The sequence below is a fragment of the Calidris pugnax genome, unplaced genomic scaffold (assembly GCF_001431845.1).
Source record: "Calidris pugnax isolate Ruff unplaced genomic scaffold, ASM143184v1 scaffold19, whole genome shotgun sequence".
Classification (NCBI taxonomy): domain Eukaryota; kingdom Metazoa; phylum Chordata; class Aves; order Charadriiformes; family Scolopacidae; genus Calidris; species Calidris pugnax.
This window is the reverse complement of record NW_015090775.1, coordinates 2702576-2726597: the sequence shown is the minus strand read 5'-3', so window position 1 is coordinate 2726597 and position 24022 is coordinate 2702576. Positions and strand designations below refer to the sequence as shown.

Below are 24022 nucleotides of genomic sequence, written 5' to 3'. Positions count from 1 at the left end.
TGCTGCTTTTATCTCCAGTACCTGAGTTTTGTCTTTTAATTTAAAAATAAAAAAAAATATTAATTTGCTTTGGATGAAGTGTGGAAAAGATCAGGCAATGAAGCTGCAGTATATGTCACAGCAAGGAGAGGTTTGGGGAGAAAAATCCTATCACTGCATGAGTAGCTTTCTCTACAGCAGATTAATTTGTCTTAATAGTATAATGAAACCTCTGCTGCTGTAGCATCACTTACTGAAGCTTTTTCTTAACCATGCTTCCTGTACTGGCTTTCTTCTTGCAGTCATATACAGCATTTTGTACATATATTTAACTCTAAGAACTCCTAAGACACCATCATAGGCACCACCACAGGTTTCCAAGTAATTACCACTGCTCAGGGAGCACATATGCATTTTTAAGTACTAGGACACCTTTAAGCACCACAACAATATGGTACAAATATGTTTATATTTTAACACGTTGAATTATGATAGTTGAATGGCTCATCTCATCTGATCCGGTAAAAAATATTGAAGAAACATATTATTATTCCCTAGTTATCTCTGCTACTGATCTGCACTGGAAATCAAATTTTGCAATCCATTTCTATTGCTAAATCATTTTGATTTTATGTGGAAATGTGAGGGTTTGTTCTAATTAAATATACAGTACAATTTTACTTAAAACCCAATTAACACAGCTATTTATGCACATAACAAGACAATTACCGGACTCTGTCCTACAGCTAATTCTGATCATTCATAAAACCAATTTCAAGCTTCAACTATGAAGACTTTTAATGGTGCACATCTGCCCCCTTGTGCCAGTTTTACATGACTGTCTTTTTTATTGCTAAGGGGAGTAATGAAGCTAAGGAGCAAAATACCTCCATGTGAGCTCTTAAAACAGGACTAGATGAGCTTCTCTTTCCGTGTACAATAGAAAAGAGGAAAAGAGATATTATTGCCTAGCTCCATCTCAGCTCCTGCACATTTTTTCTAAAAATGCAGAGAGATGTAGAAAAATGTGGATAGATATACAGCTACCAGTGCTACGTGTATCAGGAGGATTACAGCAAATAACTGTGGCCAGTGATAGTTTCTGAATGTCTTTATTACTCCCTAGGTCAGAGGGACCTTTGCATCCATCACAGCAGGAAATTGCTCAAATAAAAGAAGAAACAAGAGGAAGTTTGCTTTGCAATTCAACAAGAAAGAAAATAAATTACGAAATAAATCACGGTAAAACCTACCATGCTTGGAAAATGGTAGGCCAAGGGAGGCATTGAGTGCTTTCAAGGATAATTTGATTTGAAGTAAAAAAATTAAATTATACTCTAGCATTGCTCCTTTTGTTCCTCCAGGTTTTGTAGTTGGCCTGGAGACTGTAATAATAGTTGTTACAATAGCCTATGTATCATAAAATCAAAGAACAATTTGGGTTGGAAGGGATCTTTAAGGTCATCTAGTCCAACCTCCCTGCAATGAGCCGGGACATCTACAACTAGATCAGGTTGTCCAGAGCCCCATCCAACCCGGCCTTGAATGTTTCCAGGGATGTAAAAAATTTCTTCCTTGTATCTAATCGAAATCTTCCCTGTTTAAGTTTAAAGCCATTACCCCTTGTTCTATCACAATAGGTCCTGCTAAAAGGTTTGTCCCCATGTTTGCTGTAGGCCCCCTTTAAGTAATGAAAGGCCATAATAAAGTCTCCCCGGGGCCTTCTCTTCCCAAGGCTGAACAACCCCAACTTTCTCAGCCTGTCCTCACAGGAGAGGTTCTCCATCCCCTTGATCATTTTTGTGAACCTCCTCTAGACCCATTCCAACAGATCCATGTCTTTCCTGTGCTGAGGACTCCAGAGCTGGACACAGTGCTCCAGGTGGGGTCTCACCAGAGTGCTGGACTGGGGAAGAATCACCTCCCTTGACATGCTGGCCACACTTCTTTTGATGCTGCTCCCATAGATTTCTCTGCATTCAGGTTCCTCAGGTGGTCATGAATCTGACCTCTCTTACAGTGGAAGGGACTTTTCACCCTCAGTACCTGCCTTGTGGTCCATCATCTCAAGAGTTGTGGGGAGAGAGGTTGCCAGTGAAGACTGAGGCAAAAAAGTTGTTGAGTACCTTATCTTTCTCCTTGTCTGTTGTTACCAGTTTGCCAGTCTTGCTTACCAAGGGGAATAAGCTTTCTTTGACCTGCCTTTTTGGCTGAGATACCTGTAGAAGCCCTGCTTATTATTCTTCGCATCCCTTGCCACATTTAGCTCCAGCTACACCTTGGCCTTCCCTACACAACCAGGCAGTGACATCTGTCCCTACTTCTACTGCCTGTATATCTCTTTCTTGCCCTTTAGTTTGACCCACAGGTTAAAACTCAGCCTTGCCAATCTCTGACCCTCCTTTTCTGATTTCTTACACTTGGGGATCGAGAGGTCTTGCACTTTATGGAAAGCATCCTTAAAGATCTGCCAGCTCAATTCAGGGGCCTCACTTTACTCTTGCCCTGACCTATATCCCTCAGGACTGCAAAATCCACCAGGCCATGATCACTGGAGCCCAGGCTACCTCCGGTCTTGACATCACTGGTAGGCTCACTTGTAACCATCAGGTCCAGTATCACATCTCCTTTGATGGGGCTATTACCTGGATTAAGAAGTTCTCTTATTTATTAAGAGGTTATATCCACTTAGGGGCAATGGTGCTTGACTATCCACCGCCCTTTCTTGCCCTTCATGGTGGGGCTCAGTTCTTTGGGCAACTCAGTCAATCGCAGCTCACTGGGGTACCTCCAGCTCTGCAGCTCCTCCTGCATCCTCCAGGTCTGTATCCCCTGCTGGCACACCGGCCACCCTGCCTCCATAGCTGCACTTCCACCTCCAGATAACACAACCACATGTCCCTCCTGCCACAGATACTGCTCTGCTTCCTGAGATAAAAATATGCCACATAGTAGAAAGAAAAACTTACAGGGAAAAAAACCAACACCACCAACAAAAAACCCCCCAAAAAACAACATAAAAGAGGAGGGCTCAGGAATCTGCTAGCAGTGAAACAATGCTGAATCATGAAGCTGAGCTGCAGGTTTTGAGGAAGGCCACCCACTCAAAGTGACCTGCCCCAAGGAGGTCTGCACTCAGGACCTGCTACAACCAGGACACGTTAGGCACCACCAGCTCACTGGGGGCAAAATCTCCCAATTCCTTGGAGCTTTGTGAGAAGCACCCATACTCTTAACAACGCTGGGACATAAAATTGGGATTTGGCTCTTACTTCTCCCAAGTGGCCCATTTCTGCTTGAGAATTTCTTATCTGTTAAAGACCAATATGAGCATTCTCCTATCCATTTCACACAACATGATTTAAAAAATACCCATGACGGGTCCTGCCAGAAAGGACATACTGAGTCAGAGCTATATGCTATTTATCACCCCTTCACAGTTTCTTGACAGCAGGTAGGAACTGCTGAGGCCAAAAACAGGTCTCAAATATCTCCAAGCTGAAGCTCCTTTCCGGGGATGGAAAGGCACTCATCCATCCCATGTTTCACAACTCTAAACACTTTGCTGAGGCTGCCTCTCAGTCTTACTTCAAACTATCAAGAAGAGATTGTCCTTCAGAGCATGACTAGGGCACATATTTAGCTCTCTCTTAATCCAGAAACTCAAATCCTCATCCAGGATCTGTTTGTTCTTCTCACCAATGAAGGGGTTTTGAATAATAACCTTGTCCAAGAATAACTAACTGCCAAACCATGGAGAATTCAGAACTGACATCCATTTCACTGATGATGTCCCATTTCATTAGCCTAATTAAACATTCCTTAGACTAATGAGATGGAAAAAGAGTCAACATAGCTCTACCCAGTTGTTAGACACTTGGTTTAAGGGTAATCAAAATTTTTATGATCCTTAATTCAGTGAACATTTCACCATTTATAGTTAAGTCATTAAAGGATGATAACTGATTTCTTAAAGTAGGTTGGAGTGTAAAAATACTGAGTGAAATTTCCAACATCACTCTGTAACCAATGTTGACAATTTCAGATCCCACTTGTCTCATGTTCTTGGTTCTGAATCTAAATATATTATGAAATCTGCCTCTTCAATCTTGTTTTTGCCCCAGCTGAACACACAGCATGATACACACAAGAAATGCAGCAGACTAAGAAACCTTAGTCTGGCCTAAGAAACAAGGTCCGGTTACTCTGATATGATCCATGGTTTCCCACCGTTGCTTTCCAAAACCAGACAAAATGATTCAGTCCTTTGTACAGAATTCAAATGAGAAAAATCTTTTTTAAATAAACTAATGCACAGACTAAGTAAGCTTGTTCCACTTACCTTATTAAGCTGTGAAGATCTGGTCCAGTTGTAGGTTCCTCATGGCCATCAGGGTTAAGGCATGTGGCAATAAGACATGAAAAGCCTGTTGCTATTTTACCCAAAAAAGTGTGTTTCTCAGATAAGATTTGTGTAACCGTAGACCAGCACTAGACCAGCAGCATCTAGAGAAAGAAAATTTTTAGGGGCACAGGACTGTGTGTGGTTCATTGATCATGTGTTCAACTTAGGGACAAATTATTTTGATTGTGAAGAGTGAACGTGCTCCTGTTTTGAGTCATTCTGTACCAGCTCAGATCAAAGTTCTGGCCTTCTTGTAGGAGGGCAAGTACATCCCTGCGCATACCCTTGATCTTTGAGAACCAGTTTGGCAGTGTGGGGAAAGGCTTAAAATAAGAAAACATACATCTCTAGACTGGCAGAAGGCTCTCAATCGAACAGATCTGATGTGTTCTTCTGGCTTGGCCACCATATCATGAGAAGTAGGAAAAAAAAAAAAAAAAGGCAGTAGAACCCCAACACAAACATAAGTAGCAATTAGTCAAAACAACATCTAAAATCAATTTGCCCAAAAGCAACTGCAGCTGTGTTTACTTGATAGCATCCAGAAAATAAACTGAGTTGCAAAGTTACTTTACTGATCTCACAGAACACTGGTACCGTAGCGATGGTTACTCGTTTCAGAGGAGTAACGAGCTGAGAAAGCTCTCGCAGGGGTCTTTGCTGGGTGCTTGCTCGAACACCAAGACTGTAGCAGTTATCATTGGAGCACATGTCTTCCCTTTCATAATAATCACAGCTGCACAACAGAGCATCATGGCCAGTGGCATTTGGACAGGGAGTATGTTACTTGTTTTGATATGTTGCTTGAGGGTGGAATAAAGGGCCTTTGGAATGGAGGATATTTCACAGATGTTATTTAGCATAGCAATGAAAAATTGTAGGAAGAGAAAGTTATTTGAAGTACTCCAAAATTTGTGGTCTTTTTCCATTGTCACAAAGGTAACTGCCACAAGGAATGCAACATTGAGAGCACAGCAGAGTAAAATAATTTTAGTGTGTTTTTGAGAGCCAGCAGAAAATGCTGAGGACCAAAGCAAAAGTTCATTTAATAACAGCACCTTGGTAACTTCAAGATTTGAAAGCATAACTGTGAAATGTGGTCTTCCAAGATCTCACCCCTGCCCTTGAATCTATTCTTCCATTAAAGATTAATTTGTCTAACAGCACACTAAGTCATGCTGTGAAGAGCAGAGCGCTCCCATTACTGTTTTGAAAAAGTTAGAAGTAAAGATCAAGGTTGGAAGTGCAAGCACACTGAATGTCCATCCAGCCTGACATTCCACCCGCTTGTTTGCTCCGCCTCACACGTGGTTTGCCAAAACTACCCGATTCACTTTCTCTATTTCTGTGCCGACCAAGTAATTGTTTAAGCCGCACAGCTAATTAGCTGATTAGAAATAGTTGTCATCTAAGTCCTCTGTTTCTAACTGCTGGAGTAGAAATTAAATGACAGCCTCTTGAGTAGCTGGGTCACTCAAATAAACACTTGCCAGCAAGACCTCATACACCATTTATCCCATCTAACTTGAGATATCCATACTGTATCACAGCTCCAGTCATTGAGGTCTGCCTCAACAGTCCCTTAGAGCCTAATTCATCTACCTCATTCTAGATCCACACTTCCTAAGGTCAGCTCAAGCTATGAATTTGGAAGATGTCAATGTCCTCTTGAGTCAGAGGAAATATGTCAGGAAAAAGTGTTTATTTTATAATGACATATTATTTATAGAAAGGCTTGATTTTGGTACAGATAATAGTGTCTCACACAGATCCTATCCAACAAATTCAGAGCAAGTGGTGCTAGGAATGGAAAGGTGACAGTAACAGGACAGTGCCTACCAACACAGCTTCCACAGTGGGCAACCCACTACAGCTACATGGCATGGAACCTTTGCTCTAATACTGATGGAAAGACACCCACATCAAGAGTTCAGGGATAACATAATGCAAATTATAATCCTCTGAAGAAGAGAATGAACAAGAACTGTTTGGGGTACTGGTGAGACAGCGAAAAATGTGACCCCCTCTTTTCTGAAATCAGCAGTTGAGCCCAGAAGCAGCCAGAAGCACTCGGAGGCAAGGAGAGACGATGAAAGCACAGACAAGGGGACTCTTCACAGGGAAGAGAACTGTTCACAGCTGAGTCAGCAGAACTGCAACACCCCTTGGGACAAACGGGCACGTGTCAATAATTCTTTGAGTTCTGCTCAAAGGTTTTGACGGGAGAATAAGCAGATGAGGCAGGCTGCAGTTCCAATCCTGAATGCAGGAACTAGAGAAGCCAGAGAGTGGTCTGAAGGCCTGACTGGAGAGGCCCCAAACCCATTGGGTTTGGCAACAGAGACATCAGCCTAGCTAAAAGAGGAGGCAAAAGGCCAACATGTACAGCAAAACCACTGTACAACTGCTCTGTGAGGGAGAGCTTAATGGGGAGATAACACTAGCAATTTTAAAGCAGTTTAAATTCTTCTCAGTGCCTTGAGAAGCCTATTAAAAATATCTCCTTTTGGTCCTGGAAAAGCTGCTGTCCAAAGCAACGCAGTCCCTGAGGCTATAGGCATGTCAAGGAGAGGAAAGATGCAGGAGGAGGAGGAGGAATAACACAGAAAAATTATGGTTTGAATCAAAGAACAGTAACAAAAGCTGCCAGCTGCTTGTGAAATCATTGAAAAGGGATATTTATACGCCAAGCAATATTTTAAGAGAGAGATGGTAACACCAGGAGATCTCTCCTTGTAGACACAAGGGGTCAAAGCCACAAGCAAGTAGTCTCCTGCATGAGAACAGGCCTCTCCATATGTAGATTTTATCAACCACAGGCAAGTGAGAAAGAAATCAAAGTTCAATATATAAAATCAAGGACTGCTTAGACTCCATTTAGGACATAGTGTATAAATATGAATCTCCAGTTTCCACTGACATTGTTAAACACACGTCCAGCACGTAGTATCATTTGTGGAGCAGGTTAGCTCTGTGGCACATCATCTCACCCTCCTACTTACACAGTTCAGAGTTAGGAACGTGCTGTGGTGCCATGGGGCTCCATCTTCAGACTGCACACCGGGGATCTCCTTCCCTCAGGGCACAAGGCCACGCAGTTTCAACTGACTGACAATTTGTTTCCTCTGTAGTACCCGAAGCTTCATTTTCTGTCAGGATAAATTTGCCCTTACGAATGGTGTATGCCAGCGGATGGCCTGCCACTGGGACTCAGAGTAATTGTTCAAAAAGCTGCAGTAGGTGTAAGGCCATAGTCACTTCTGATGCCACAGCATGGACGTAAGCACAGAGACAGGCCAAGCACATCTCCAGAGATCTGCTCAGCATACAGGTTAGGTGTTCAGCCAGCACTCTCAGATATATGGTTGACTTGTACTAACCTCTGCAGCAAAACCCAAGGAAGAAATCTGTGGCTTTTCACTTTGGTTACCTCTTATGCTGATATTATGAATCTGTGGCTTTTCACTTTGGTTACCTCTTTCCTTATGCTGATATTACAGGTTTTGAGGTTGTGCAATAAACTAGATCACTGAAAGAATGATGATAAAAGGAATAATTTGGAAAAAAAAAAACCCAAATCTGGATCATCTGTTGATGCCATTTCAGTGTGTCCCACAGGTAGCTTCATGGAAAGAAGAGAGAGGTACACTGCAGGACAGGACTGGAAACATGGTTGGGCTTTAAGTAGGCAGAGGGAAGGCAGGCAGTACTTGTTACAGCCAATGCATCAGGCAACTATTGCCTCAGCACAGAGAACTCTATGTAAAATTAGCTTACTCTTGCTAATTAACACAACAGAGAAAATCATGAGCCTAGTTCTGTGACAGAGCAGAAATGAGGGAATCCTCATTTCTAGCAGTAGCTAGAAACTCTCAATCTATCCAACACACAGTGTGGAGGGTCTCCACAGGATTTTGAAGTGCCAGTACCTAGAATCGTAGAATCGTCTAGGTCGGAAGGGACCTTTAAGAAAGGTCCTTTTGATAATGATACTCTATAGGGTCAGTAAAGACAGAAAAGCCTTCTCCATTTCAGTCATTTGTTAGCTTTGACACTGCTAGCGAGTAAGGACATAGTCCTTCAGATGTCAAACAAATGACTCCTGCTGACTTCACATCAGTGGCTCTCAGGAGAACCTTCACCTGAAATATATATTTAGCATAGAAATAGAAAATGAAGTACTCAAGTTGCTCTAGCAGATTATGGTTCTCAGGAGAACCTTCACCTGAAATATATACTTAGCATAGAAATAGAAAATGAAGTATTATGAAGAGATTTACAAATAAAACACATTCCAAGTGCTTGAGGTCCATTTTGGCAGCTGTTAAAATCTTTTTTTCTTATTGAAAACTGTTATTTGCTACAGTATATATAAAGACTGGATTTTGCTCTACTGGCAGTATTTCAATATATAAAAGCACCACAGAGCTCTGTAACTAATTAAACTTCATAGAAAATGCTAACATGTATTTTTTAAGGAGAAGGTTAGCGTGGTAGCAACTGCACATCACTTACCTAGAATGAGCTAAACAACTCCATTTGTAGCTGCCATTTGTCCTCATTGGTTGTTAACAGCCTTCTTCAAACTAGCCCTTGACAAAAATTAAAAGATTCTAATGCAGTACAATTGGGCTGTACGCTTAACACTCAAATAAATAAAACATGTCCCTAAGTATAATAATCTTCTTCAACTACAGGCAGAGCAGTTCCAAAAAACTTCCGGATTTTATTTTATCTTAAACTTTCTTACAATGTTGTAAAAATAAATTCATGTAAGTGAATAAGGATAACCCAAGAACCACATTCGTATATAAAATTGTCTTTAAGAGGCCAGTAATACAATGTGTTCTCATTAGTGTTGCACTGAGAGCACACCTCACCAAATGCCCATTCAAAGACCAGCAAACTGGTATCAGTCAAATCAGCAGACCTCCTTCCCTTACTACTTATGCTTATAACCAAGGAACACGGAATTTAACTTGCTGTTCCATTGAAGGGTTACAAATACAGACTGAAAAAGTAAATTAACCCTCTGTGGAGAGGGCAATTCTGAAAATAAAACGGTGCTTTAGAAAACTATTTTCTGAGATCAAGCTTGAAGAATAATAGTGCTAAATATTCTACTTAAGTTTGAAAACTCAAAGCACCCTTAGTTAAAACATTATACTCCTGTGACAGCTTACACTAATGGGTATGGCAGCTTGGCAGAGTATTGTTTATGAATATAATACATACATAGTGCTGGGTTTAATATTTTATTTGAATGACGTTTAATGTTATGCAAAATAAATCATTATGTTACATCCACTGTGACATCAACTAATATGTGAACTAGTTTGCATAGGTTAGTACTTTGGGCAGCATGATGTTGCTCTAGTCCACCAAGGCTTAAATATTCACAGTGTAGAGGAAGAAACAGGAATTAAAGCATTTCTACTAAAATATATTTTAATAGCTGGTGTTAACTTCCTGCATAACAAAAGCCAAATTAAGATGATACATCATATGATCCAAGAGTAAGTTCATCTGTCCTTTGAAAAACAATTGTTACCTTCATAACTGTATACTCCCAAATTACAGTACAGTTTTGCAAAATAACTAAAACTTTACACACTTTAAAGCAAACATAAGCCAAACTGCACAGCGGTTCATTTTTGCTTTTTATATCACACTGCAAAAACCAACAGCTGAGAGAGTTTCCACATCATGCTAATCAGTGTCAATACAGTCATTGCTGTCCTCCAATGGCCTAGCAGTTTCTAATAGTAATATTAAATACAACATGATTGAAATGCTACAGTATAGCTTATTTTCTCCCCTAAAATAATAATAATAATTAAACAAATGTCAACAACAACTGGATTACAACTTAAGTACAATATGCAAATTCTATTCATCAGACACAAGAAGCATATGAAATTCCTTTGAATATACTGTTGTAGTGCAGGCAGTTTAGGAAATATAGCTTTCAGGTTTTCCTTCAAAAGGAGAGATGGGGTTCCTATGGCATAAAGCTGGAGAAAATCACTAAAGCATTGCTGAATGGTTTATTCTTCTACAGCTCACCATTACTTTGCATTTGCCAGCACATCAGTTTGGAGATCTTCTTTCAACAGCGTCTTTTGTCTGTTTCAGTATATTATTTAAACATTTACTAACTAAAGCATATCCTGTAATTTAAATGGAGTATTAATCAACATAATTAAAATCTAACATTTTATACCCTGTACCACTTTCTGCCAAAGAGCTCGGTATTTGTCATTTCTTTTTCATTGTACAAGATGACATGCAGTCACCCTACAATAAAAACTAGAATTATTACCTTTTCCAAGTATTGGAGACCTTCCATACCCCCAAGGAACACTCAGTAGGGACACATTTGTCAAAAATATCATCCATGGGAGGTGATTCCCTGTCAAATCCCAATCTGCTGAAGTGGTTTATGGTATGTCAAATGTAATCAAGAAAACCCTGTTTCATCAAGATTAAATGCTAATGTTCCATAATGAAAAATTACAACTGCAGTATCTGTAAGTAGCTTTGTTTAGAAAATGAAGACTAGCCAGGCAAGAAAGAGTAATGAAAAGCAAGGCACCCATTTGTTCTTGTACATATGTATGAATATGCTCTATGTTGTTTCTCACGTTTGTACTCATGTTAGCAAGAATTATAGCACACTGTATCTTCTTTATTTCTAGAATGCTTAAAATGGGAATGTGTGAACTTCCAACCTGAACTTTGGAACATCTTGGGAAATTTTGCTCCCTAAAAGTCTTTTCCTTTCCCCAGAAAAACGTTGTCTACAGGAAGGAAGTACAGTGAGGGGAACATGCTGTGTTAAAAAGGAATATATACTTTAAAGGTGACAAGACAGCATATAACATCTGTTCACCCCTATATCCCACTGCATGTAACAGGCTCCAACATGTGTCTTGTAAAACCTGTGCTGACACAATTTAGTGCTAGCTGACTTACCCCACCTTACAGATTTTAGATCTTAAAAAACATTTTTATAAGTGCACTCTGATAATCTCGGGCCTCTGATAGCACTGTTTAGAACAAAGCTGCATAACGTCACTAAAGTTTGTTTTATATCAAAAAGCAGAACCATTCCATATGAACACAAATTATTAAGCATATACAACATAAAAACCTGACTACATGAATGTGTAACTTAAAACAGACCTTAATTCTGCCGACATAGCATTTTCAACAGAAATACAATTCAAATACTGTTTTGTTTTCTTGATCATTTTTATTTTGCACATTGCTTTAGCTGCTTTGCCAAGCTAATGAATATCAAAATTCATAAAGGAAATTTTAGTTCCATTCTCTAGCAAAACATAGCCCTCTAATGTCATCAAATGCTCATTTTCTGATTTACTTTTCACTATACATACAGTGTTCAACACTGCAAACTGTCTCCTCACATAGAAAGAATGCTAGTGTATTTATAGGTGGAGACTTTCTTTTTTATAAGTCATTAAAAATTGCAATTAGCAACGATAGCCAATTCTGCCTCAGGAATCATCAGAAAAATTTGTCAGCCATCTCCTTTTTTGTTGATGGCTGGTGATGAAAACCAACAGAGAAGCAGACTGCTTGTTTCAGAGCTTCTAGCTCAGCTTACCACAACGGCCTTTTGAAAAAGCCATTTGACTTGCAAAGTTTGCTAATTTAACGTGCAAGTCACCAGTAATGCATAAGGGTCTGTTGCAGCAGCAGCTCTATATGCAAAACTTTCAAGAGTTTTAAATCAGGCAGCTGACAAGAAAGCACAGGCAATTCCACAGTCGTGGACATTTTTTAATTACTTTTTTTGAATGCACACATTCCATCCTGTTCGGCAGCTGGGATCAGCCCCATGTTAGCAACACCTAAAAAAAATCACCTAAGCTATCTGATTCCTAATGGTATGCAAAAATAGACCTAGCAGGTATTTGCATTGACAACTTTCAGTTGACATAACAAATCCATACTGCTTTCCTTCTTTATTCTTTAAATAGATATTGCAGGCTTGCTTACTTTGTGAAATGAGAAATACAAAATTGTCTGTAAACTCTCTATTTAATTCTACTTTAAAAATTTCAGAAATGAAGAAAGCCAGCGCAGGCTCAAATTCTGAGAGCTACTCCAAAATTAACCTCTCTAGCACGTGGCTGAAATTACATTATCAGCAAACCAATTCTCATTTTCTTCCTTACACATGTATGCGTCCACATGAGTAAGTTCCCACTTGAATTTTTAACTCTTTTTCCTTCCTCCTGGAGTTTCTTCCTGGGAGGGAATGTGGTGCTCTCCTGCCACCCAAAGTAAAAGCAACTTCCCTGGGACCCCATCCTGCTGACACAGTCCCTCTTGCAGGTCCATCGTGTCACCAGGCATCTGATCCTCTCCTCCGCCTCGCAGGCTGAGACCTGCATCCTTCAGTTCTGACCCTAACTTAGGGGACAGCAAATAACATGTGTGAAGGTTTGCCAGCCAAACATTTTCACTGTGTTCTACGGATGGCTAAACTGAAGCACGATGGCATAGAGTGTGTCGGGCTACTGTTTGGTTAGCTTTCCCTTCGGCGTCAGTAAAAGAAAGCGTAATATTTCTCCATCGTTAATCATTTGGCAAGCTTACAACCCACCGCCGGATCAACCAAGATTTTGGGAGGAAACTAAAGCAACAGGCCATTGAGCTGAAATGCACTACCATAACCAGAGCTCTCCTCTGCTCCTCGATGGAGGTGTCTTTGCAGCGGGGGGAGGTACATCAGCTCATCAGCAAAGCAGCCATGAAGCGCGTTACCTGTGGTAAGGAGGAGGGACGTGAGGGTAGGCCTCGTGTGACTGCACAGCACTGGGGCCTCACGCGGGGTATTTATTTACAGCAGCACAGCAGAAGGTAAAGGAACTAATATGAAGTATTGGTTGTACACTGCCCTAATGGAAGCTTCTATTTAAATGCTAACTATTATTAGAAGGAAACAGAAGAGTTTCTGTTGACTAGATAGTCTTTGCAAGGAATTTTCTGTGGAAAAGATACCGAAGAACTAGGAATCCAGGCATGGATCTAACTGATGGACCGGGCTGCAAGCAAAGCTGATAGAAGAGGTCACTGTTGGAAATCAGAGAAAATGAGCAATCCAGGAATAAACAATGCGGGCTTCCAAGAGTCAGGAAATTTTTGCTGTCAAAATAGACCTATTTGCTGTAAGGCTGCTGGAGAGTTGGGGGGTGTTATTTTTTTTTGGTGTTTTTTTTTTTTACTAGCATATTACTTGTCATGATTTCAAATGATTGAATTATCTGCTCAACGTTTTTGTTTTTATTAGGATGCTAACTGCTAAAACATTAAACATCTCCCTAATAATTTGAAGATGTGTTCAAACACAGTGTGTTAACCTCCTGTAACTTCAGAGTGCCATAAGAAGTGAATCAATTTTATGGTTGTTATTATAAAGAGAAATAATGTCTTTGAGGTGTAGGGAAAAGTTATTTTCCCTTTATAGCTAATTGATTGAAATCTTTATAGGATTGGCAGCACCGACCTTCCATATATGTTTTTTATTTTGAGGGAGCACTATTATAAACAATGCCATTTCAAAGCTCTGAGCTTCTTGTTGATTCTTTACTTTAAAGGACTCTAAATTGGATTCTGAGTGAGAATGCAGACTGTTATAGCAGTGATAAAGTAATGAACATGTACTCTGAAAAGATTCCTCTGACTTTTTCTAAAAGGTTAGATTTTGAGTAAATCATAAAGCTCAAAGGACTTAGAGACAAAAATTAGTTAACAAACTCAATATAATTTGCTGGAAGCATTCCTGTTTTCCCAGTTCTCTGAACAGTACCATACATCCAGCCATCATCAATTGGTTGCACATTGATGATATAATCACCATCCCTGAAGGAAACTTCATCTTCATCTTGAGCACTGTAGTCATACATAGCTCTGTATGTTCTCTGTTGAAGGAAAGAAAACAAAGCTGTAAAGTCTCAAGCCTAAACAGAGATAGATTCCTTTTCTTTTTTGCACAAAGAAAATGAAAAGAGCAGGAATTAGGAAACAGGGAGCAAGTCAGAGAGAGAAAACACAAGCTACCTACTGAAAAGAAACAGTACACCCTCCACCCTGTCAAATATACAATGACACAACCCCTTTTTCTGAGTACCAAAATAATTATTTTTGTGAACCTACATTGCCCAAAGTTCTCATACAAACAGATTTCAAGTCATTCACTGCCTCTTGAAATATTCCAACTGTTGTTTCGTATCTTCACTAGTAACAGTTCATTACATCCAGCCATGACTAGCTGTGCTTCTGCTCCTTATTTGCATGATTCCCAAATAGCTTTTCCTGTGTCTTCACACAGAAAAGAAATACAGTCTTTGTCCAGGTCATTAACTTTCACATCTCACTGAATGTCCTTCATTTCATTAGGAATTTAGCCCAAATTAGGAGTATATCATTATCTAATGAAAAAAAAGACAAGATTTCCAAAAGTCTGCAAAAATAATTTTAATGAATACTCATTTTTGCATATTCAGATAAAAGATTGCTTTAAACAGAACACAATGTCCTGTAATTAGCTAAGCCAAATTTCTCTACACCTCTGTCCACTGTAGGCCAAGATTTCCATTTTCTTTCTAAAGAGAGTATTTATTCCCACTCATAACAAATAAAGTGCTATCATTTACTGGAATTCAAAGTGGATTTTCAAACTCAGAGGGAACAGTCTCCCCTTGTATTTTAACAGCAGAACAAAACCACCTCATTCAATAATTCCCAGCAGTACTTTGTTTTCCTTATCCTGTCTCAACAGAAGTCAAGAGCAGTTCAAGCATCAATGATAATATCCAATTTCCCTACCTGTAACTTTTGATACATCACCATATCTAGCTGAATTTTTCTGGTACAATGGTTTACAAAGAAAAAAGGAAAAACCAGTCAACGTTTGAGTTAATGCCTAGTACTATTGTCTGAACCTGTTCAGATACAGCAAACTTTGTTCTGCTTCCCAGCTGAGGAAAAAAACTCTAAGTTTTAGTCCATTTTATATGGGTTTTTTTGAGGGTTTTTTAATGAAACTATTTTCAGAAAAGATGGAGATTCCTCCACACACAGTGAGTAGGCCATGTGTCACATTGGAAATATGGGGTCATCTAATCCAAACACTATATGGAAATGCATTATTACTGCACCCATGCTAGAAATTCACTTTTTGTCTTGATTCTGCCTTTCTCATTGGTAGTGAAGATTAAACACTCCAGAGAGATCAACTCCTGGTTAAACACTGGAGACCACTACCTTTCCTGACAAGTCTACTCTGTACCGTATTTGAATGTTGCTCTGTATAACTGTTCTCTGCCACGCTTTCTAATGTTGCTGCCCTCCAGGCTCTGACCAAGAGTGATTAGCAAACAGAGGTATGTGGTTTCTTGGTGGTTCCTTAATGTCTTCCAAGTGTTTATGGAAGTGATGAAAAAAAAACCATCGTGGTTTATGCACTACACCAAAGCAACTAATCGGGAGGATTCTATCATCACCAAAAAATTCCTTAAAGATTCACAAACTAGAAAACTAACCCTTGGAAGTTCTTAAGGAATGGTCTCTGCCTTTGAGACTCTTTCTTCCATCTATTTCAATTGATCTCTACACTGAGCCTTGAAAATAACTCCAAAAAAACAGTGAAAAAGCTGCTATTACTGCTTAGCAGCAGTTAGTCCTTTAAACAATTTATTTTTAAAAAATGTCCATTTAAGAAAAATGGTAGCAAGTCCAAGTGTCATAATGCAGAGAATGGATTTTCCTCTGAGCCGTGCTTATATGTCTCCCTTAAATGGGCAAAGACTAGGGGAAGAGATTAAATGTTCTATTAAACTAACATATAATTGCGAAAAAAGAGAAGTTTTTGCTCACCCAGAAGGATGCTCACTCATCCTTAGAACACCATGGTACAGGACACACTACTGCTGTCTCCTTTAAGGCAACTTGACTACATCACTGTGGTGGCACAGTTGTGGAGACAAGCTGGTAATTTCAAACTTTAAAAAAAATTTATTAGGGCCCTAAATGCTGCTGAGAAACCTAAATTTATGGCCTTAACACCTAATTAGGTGCTAAATGGCTGTCAGGAGAAATCTCCATAATAATCCTGTTAGCATTTAATGCCTAATTATCACTTCAGAGTGTAGTCTGGGCTATATAATTGAGAATTACAATGCTTAAAGGACTGAAAGCAGGGATTTTTAAAATGCATTTTAGTGAATTATTCCTCTGTCAGTCGTGAGTTTGGCAGGTACTGAGTGTACAAGGGGCTATAAGAAAAGGTTGGGGTTTTCTAAAACAGTCAAATACTCACCCATCTCCCACCTCCTCAAAGGTCTAACTAACTTGCAGGTACCTTACTCAGACAGAATGGTAAGTCTTGTGGGTATGAAGAATTAAAGCCCAGCTGTCATATTCCCAGCTCCCCAGCCAGGTGTGAGCTGACAGATGCACATTTCCACTTCACCCACCAGTTCATACTTATTCTATGGATCGCTCCTTGCAAGGAGTGGTACCTGTTGCAGTGTCCTTCCCATACAACAGCTAGCCAGGAAAGCCAACTTGCAACCTAGATTTTGTTTTCCTGCCACTTCTAGTTACCTAAAGGCCTGAGAACAGCCTCTGTTATTTTCCAAAGAGGCACACAGCCTTCAGGGGTCTGTTATGAAACATTCTGTACTCAGAATACCCATTATGCAGAACTGCTCATAGGAAGTGAGTAGAAGTTAAGAATCAGAAAACAATGCAATTTATAAGGAGAGAAAAAAAAAAATCTACCCAAAGTCTGTATTAGAATCATGCCTGATACAAACCACACCCAGCTCAAAATTAAATAAACCAAAATTTAGAAATTAAAATATTTCTATTTCCCAATATAAGACATTGGTGGATGTGATAATAAAATGAACCTATGTCTTTTGGGGACCCTAATTTGATAACAGTGCAACAAACCAGCTGAAAGGAGTAGGTTTTACTACAGCAGCTAACTCTCCAGTCACCCCCACCCTGATATAACCCATGGGATCTGACTCTCTCACCCTCGAGATGTCCTGGCCAAACTCAGGTGCTGATGGGTGACTTCACCTTTATTGCTTTTCGTTAAGTCTGAAAACCTGCTTGTGCTTTGAGATCCGTATTCAGGCAAGGATTTCTTACTGCCAGTCTCCTCCCCCTCTTTCTTTCTTCTCCCCTCTGCCTCTGAAAGCAGCTGAAAGCAACGAATCTAACATTGCGTAAATTTGTCAGATCTCCTAGGGCACGTCCGTACTGCGTTTTAAAAGCACTCGGAGACTGCCATCAACCTCCAGCCTGTGCAAAGTCACTACATTTAAACACATCCCCAACCAGGTATCACCCCAGTAGCTGAGTGTAACATGCCCAGCACACCTGGGTAGAGCTGCACAGCCCAGAGAAAAGAGAGTCTTTTGATGAGGATGTGGAAAGACAAGGGAGCGTGCCAGGTTCCTAGCTGTGTCCAAGATGCTTCTTTTGGAGCCGAATCATCACCCTGGGGGTAATAAGACCACACTCTACCTTCCTCACCAGACTGGCAAGTTAGCAGTCAGCACCAGACCAGCAGTCCTTGTTTTTCTCCCTCTGGAACTGTCTGGGGTTTATTGTCTTCAAGGAAACCCACACAGTTTTCAACCAACCAGATCTTTCCCAACCAGGAAGTTTGCTGTTTCCTGTTTTTTCCCCCCATGATAAACAGCTATTATCACTTAAAAGAATGTCAAATGACAACAGTTTCACAAAAGGGATAAGAAATCCTGTTGAAAGGAGGCACTGAGTCAATTCTTCACTTTTAAAATTCTTTAACATCACTCTCTTCCATTTCCTATTACCTTTGCAATTCCCAATTCTGGAAGGAGAGGAAAATGATGATTCTCAAGATGACTGAAATTATATTGCTTCAACAGGCAGCCCACCAGGTAGATCACTGGGAGGTAGAGATATTGTGGAAATGGTAGCCAGCTACCTGCCCACATAGCTGAGAAGGCTGCTACATGCATTTTGAGATTTGCAGGCATCTCTAATCTCCACCTCCTGGACTTGAAGACTGTTTGCTTTGCTCCCCAGTGACTAGCAAATCTGCTGGCAAAGCCCAGACTTCCAGGTCTCCCAATTTTTGGAGTCTGTCCCTTTGGGAAAGCAGCCAGCTCTCCAAATGCCTTGCAATATCCTTGGAAATTACTGGTAGATTCCAGTATGGGCTGCCTCACAGCTGTCATGCAGGTCTCCAGAGAGTTTCTCAGGTTGTTGGCTCACCCAAAGATAAAGGTATCTGGATCCCAGACTTCCCAGCAAGTTAGCCCTCTCAGCCCCCAAGCAGCTGAGAAACCAGCAAGCCTGAAAGTACCCAAACCTCACAGAATGTCATGATCTTTAGAGTATAAAATGCCATGGAGTTTCAGTCTTAAAGAAAAACACAAATTTCAGCTAATCTTGAAAGCAGTTTTTTTCCAGTTCAGCAAGATCTAAGTTTGGTTCATAATAAAATACTTCCTCATCTCTAAAAAAGGTGACAGAGATACTAAATATACATCTGTTCAAAATAGATTAAAATTCAAAATTACAAGTCAATATTTTTAAGTTAAAAGGTGACTGGATCTGAACTACAAAATCTCTAGGCAGTGATATATGAGAAAAAAAAAGATAACCATAAAATCAAACTTTATTAGAGTTCAAAAAGATAAAAGAAGCTCAATTTCCTAAAAATCCAAGCTGAATAGACATTTGGCTCTCCTTCCATGACCAGTTACTTCTAAAATGAAATATTCACTCCAGCTTTACATTGTCATTCACCACAATTAAGAACTTCATGACTGGGGTCACTTCCTCTCAGTTGCCCAGCAGTATAACTCAATTTGGATCAGGCACGAGTGGGTGCATGACTGTTCTGGTGAATTAGAAAGGGCACACCAATACAGAGCCTGAGCCAGCTTTATACAAGCAGAGATGAGTAATACAGATAGGGAAAAAGCCTGCTAGTACAAAATCAACACGTCAAAAAATCTGAAACAAATTTAAACCAACAGGGTGATCTTAAGAAATCAGTGGTTTTCAGTTTTCATCCAACACTACGAGCCTGAATTCATCACAGAGCATAATATCAAAGCTCAACCTGTAAAATACTGTCCAAGCGTTTACTACTTGTTTTAAGCAGGTAGAAGAGTCAGTTATTTCTCTACCTTCTGGAGATCATAAATGATATTTTTTTTTAATGCTTTCTAACATAAAAGTCCTTGCCATTGCCCTCAGTCACTTAATCTTTTTTATATACAAGGACTGTCACATTTAGGACAGTCAAATAGTCCAACTATAGAACTCAAGAGGACCAATTCACTCATGTTTAAGAGATTTCACAATAGCTGATTATGTTGCTTACCAAAGAAAAGCATTCTTTTAAATCTAGTACTCACCAGACTTGCTGAATGAGGCTGTGAATGCATGGATCTCATGGATGACATACTGGTCTGGTGCATGTATCCATATCCTTGGGACTGACTTTGCTGATATGCCCCAGGGAGAACAGGGGCTGTGTGTTAAAGAAATACAGACACATTAATTAACTTTTAAAAAAAGCTCTTATCTAGCATTGTGTAGAAACTGTAGATTACTTGCATTGTAAATAACCATTCCTCGGTATGAAACAGTTCAGAATTATTTCCATTCATAACATAAGGCTTTTCATAGACTGAATTACACATAAATGTAGCCAAAACTGTAGCAATATATCCACAAACACTATCAAGGTTAGTTGGAAGGAAAAGCTTAACATACCTTAGGACCATAGAAAAGGTGTATGAAAGCTTGAGACACCACAAACTCAATTTTGATACTGCCACAGATGATGCACTAAATATCATGTGCCATAAACTGCCAATTTTTAAGGTAAGATTGATGAAAAACGCTATATATCAATATAGTTTTGAAATGTTTCAGTAGAAATTCTCTGCAATTAATTTTTAACTCGTTGCAAACTCTTGGCCATGAACAAAGAAGGACTGCGATTCACAGGAAGAGACAGAAATGTGAAAAAGTGAGCCCACAGCTGTGTTTCTCAGTTTATTCTGATTCAATCAGCATTCTTAGCCGAACACAGACAGATCAATAGTTACTTAAATATTTCCAAGTCCACTTTTTTCAGTATCTTCCTCTTACCACACAATTGTTCCATCTCTTTCACACATATTCTAGTCACATTATTTTAACAGTTACATTACTTTAATGATCCTGTATGCTAATCATTAATATGTTGACTTCTATTGTACCAAAAGCTGCTGAAAGATTTAATACAACCAACAAGGCCTCCCTACCTCTACTGCTTACTAGAAAGCACTCACAAAATTTCCATATCGGCTCAAACACCTTAATTCAGCAACACATTGAAACAGAATGAGTTAAAAACACAGTTGCTCAAAAATCTGTGAGAAATAAGCACCGCATAAGTGACGACTCACTATTTTCCTAGTAAGCCCAATAAGTATTTTTAAAGCAAAATTAAGAGACTAAAGTGGTTTTCAATATCTAAAGATTAGAAGTTTAGTCACCACATATTTGTGCATGTTTTACACTCTGAGAATAAAGACTTCTGGCTTGTATGGGAGGTCATTAGCCCATCTCCACTGTTATTTACCAGAATTTTACTAGTTTAACTGGAAATTCATTTAGCTGCACTGGAAAGAAAATGCATTTCCATTGATACTTTTTCAAGTGGTCCATTTAGCTGGTATTCTATCTAACTCTGACAAAAGCCAGCTTTCTCTTGCAGGGGATGGAGCCCATGAAGCCCATGAGCCAAAAACCTTCAAATATGGAGTCATTTAGCAGTCCGAAACTTTCTCAGATACATCTCTTGGGCTTGCTGGGAAGTAAGAACCACTTCTGGAGCAGCCATCACACACAGATTCAAAAAGGAGGCAAAGCTAATGTAGGATTCATAGGGTTCACAATGTATGGAAGGACCCAGGGCTTGTAAAATGAAAAAACATGGGAGAAGCAGGAAGCCTCCATTTAAAGAAAAAAAAAAGCATTCATATTTGCAGTAACAATACAAGAAATTGTTTGCTGAACTATTTAAGAAAAAAAAAAAAGTCAACCTTCTGTTTTCAGCAAGGTGTTTTACCAATCCTACTAACAAAATCCAGCTAACAAAATTCCCAAATAACAAAATAATTTATTTCAACAAAAGTTCTTAAAATTTCTTCTTGGCTAGTACATTCAAATGCTCTAAGCATGTAATTACAACTTGGGATGTTACTTTTTGCTGCACTATACTTGAAAAGTAACACTGGATATTCAGCCAGGGTTTTTCTGATTTAGAAAACACGTTTCAAACTATTGTAATGAATAGATTGCTCTGTTAAGTGAGTGAAATTAAAGTGATACACAGTCAGATGCAACACTGGAACACGATGAATAATGGATGTTTTAGAAGCGCCAAGTTCATTCTAATGACATATGAGTACAAAGACATTTTAAAGCAGTTTAATCACCAGAGAATTGCTGCTCGTTAACATGTTCACAGGATTATCATGCATTAAGTGAATAGTCCTAAGTACTTCATCAAATAATTTATGTTTCAGTGTTGATACAAGCTATTGCTACATGTCCAGATGTAGCGCTTCATGAGAATATAGAAAAAAAACATAATTTAATCAAAGGTTTTGCGAACAAGCTGGAATGAATATATTTTGCCTAATTCACCACCAGCATAAACGCAGGTCAGTTCACAGAAGCCAACGGAGTCTCATCTCTTCATAACAGCAGTAAATCTGTTATGTTGGTTGAAAATCGAGGACAGCTTGAACTTTTTAACTGCATAAGAAGTAGTATCTTAGGCTGACATTGGTCACTGATCAGTCAGCTGCTCTGCAGCCACAAAAGGCTGGTAGTTTTTCCCTGGTCCCTGGCAGGAGCAGACACCCTGAAAGTCCCTTTCTTCTTCCCAAGACAAGGGAAGAAGCTGGTAGAAACTTTTTGCTCTTGATTCCTTCTCCTCAAAACAGATCTTTCTCAATTCCTACCAATCATCCCTTGTCAGCATAAGGCAGCAAGCCTACTGATGGTTGGCGTCTTTAGAGCCTCCAAACCGACAGGCTCAGTTTGGGGACAATAACCCATGGCTCCTGCCTCAGTGACAACTGTCAGCAGCAGGTCTGAGACGTGCTTTCTTGGTTTGCAGTCAGCTTCTCACAAGCTGAGAGAAGCCCATCAAACTGTCTCAGCAAACCTGTTTGCTAATTTACCTGCAACAATGGAAAACCTAAGCCCAGGAAAATAAAACATTTCTTCCAAAGCAGGAGAAAATTAGGGAAGTGTTAGAAGCATTCAAAAAAGATTCTACACACAGAATTAGGGAATTTCTAGGATAAGCTTTGCTAATTATCTTCTAGTCCTTTAATTAAGTATCATATATACGAGCACATATCAGTGCTGGAGACACTGGATTGAGTAATTTCACCTTTTTTTTTTAAAAAAAAAAACTCCCCAGTTCAAGAGAGACAGGGAACTGCTGGAGAGAGTCCAGTGTAGGGCAACAGAGATGATGGAGGGATTGGAGCATCTCCCTGATGAGGAGAGGCTGAGAGAGCTGGGGCTCTTTAGTCTGGAAAAGAGAAGGCGGAGGGGAGACCTTATCAATGCCTACAAGTATCTCAAGGGCGGGCTGAGGGAGGCGGGAACCAGACTCTTTTCAGTAGTTGCCAGTGAGAGGACGAGGGGCAACGGGCACAAGTTGGAACATAAAGGGATCCACTTGAATATGAGGAAGAACTTCTTCACAGTGAGGGTGACGGAGCCCTGGGACAGGCTGCCCAGGGAGGGTGTGGAGTCCCCTTCCTTGGAGATTTTCAAGACCTGCCTTGATGCTCCTGAGTAACATGCTCTGACAAGCTCTGGGCAATCCTGCTTCAGCAGGGGAGTTGGACTAGATGATCTCTATGGTCCCTTCCAACTCTAAAAATTCAGTGAAATTCAGCGTAGCTCTAGAGCACACTTCTGGGGTACCAGGGTACACCCCACGTGTTGTTCATGTGGATGAGTCACTGCCCGGACTGCACAAACCCCTTGACCACTTCCCAATCCAAGTTACAAGAACACAGCTAAGGAAATACAGCCCCAGGGTGAACTCTTATTGCTGTGCTGAAGCTGTTGAAAAATAACAACCGATCCCTCTTTTAAGCCTTCTCCAGAAAGTGTCACAGAGGTTACAAACTCTGACTCAGCATTTTATTTTTCATTTTTTATCACTTTCCCAAGATGTTGGCTGCTGCTCCCCATTGTTAAAATATTTAAAGGGATTTGGGTTGGAAAAGACTTCTAGGAGTAATAGAGTCTGCCCTCCATTTTAAACCAGGGCCAAATTTGTAGTTAGGCTGTTTTTTTCAGGCCTTGTCCTGTCAGTTTTGAGTTCGGGATGGAGTTTTCACTACATCTCTTTGGGTAACCACAAACCCTATCACTCCTCCTTTTTATTTCTTTTACATTGCATATTCCTACAAGCTTTTGAGATGAGCTCAGTCCAGCATTGTGTTATCCATACAATCACCTTGAGAAACAGTTTTAAGGAGAGATTTGAAGAAGGTTAACACATGA

At 39.9% G+C, this 24022-nt stretch overlaps 1 protein-coding gene across 6 annotated transcripts in view; it reads right to left on the bottom strand.

Moving 5' to 3' along the window:
• Nucleotides 1-13940: 13940 nt before the first annotated feature.
• NEBL (nebulette) overlaps nt 13941-24022 on the bottom strand; it is a 283351-nt gene continuing 273269 nt past the window's right edge. For all 6 annotated transcript variants that reach the window (XM_014946207.1, XM_014946172.1, XM_014946181.1 and 3 more), the window contains 2 exons: nt 19846-19961; nt 13941-14337 (listed from right to left, as the gene is read on the bottom strand). In XM_014946207.1, the coding sequence (XP_014801693.1) occupies nt 14161-14337; nt 19846-19961 (293 nt within the window). In that variant the 3' untranslated portion in view covers nt 13941-14160. The remainder of the gene's footprint in view (nt 14338-19845; nt 19962-24022) is intronic.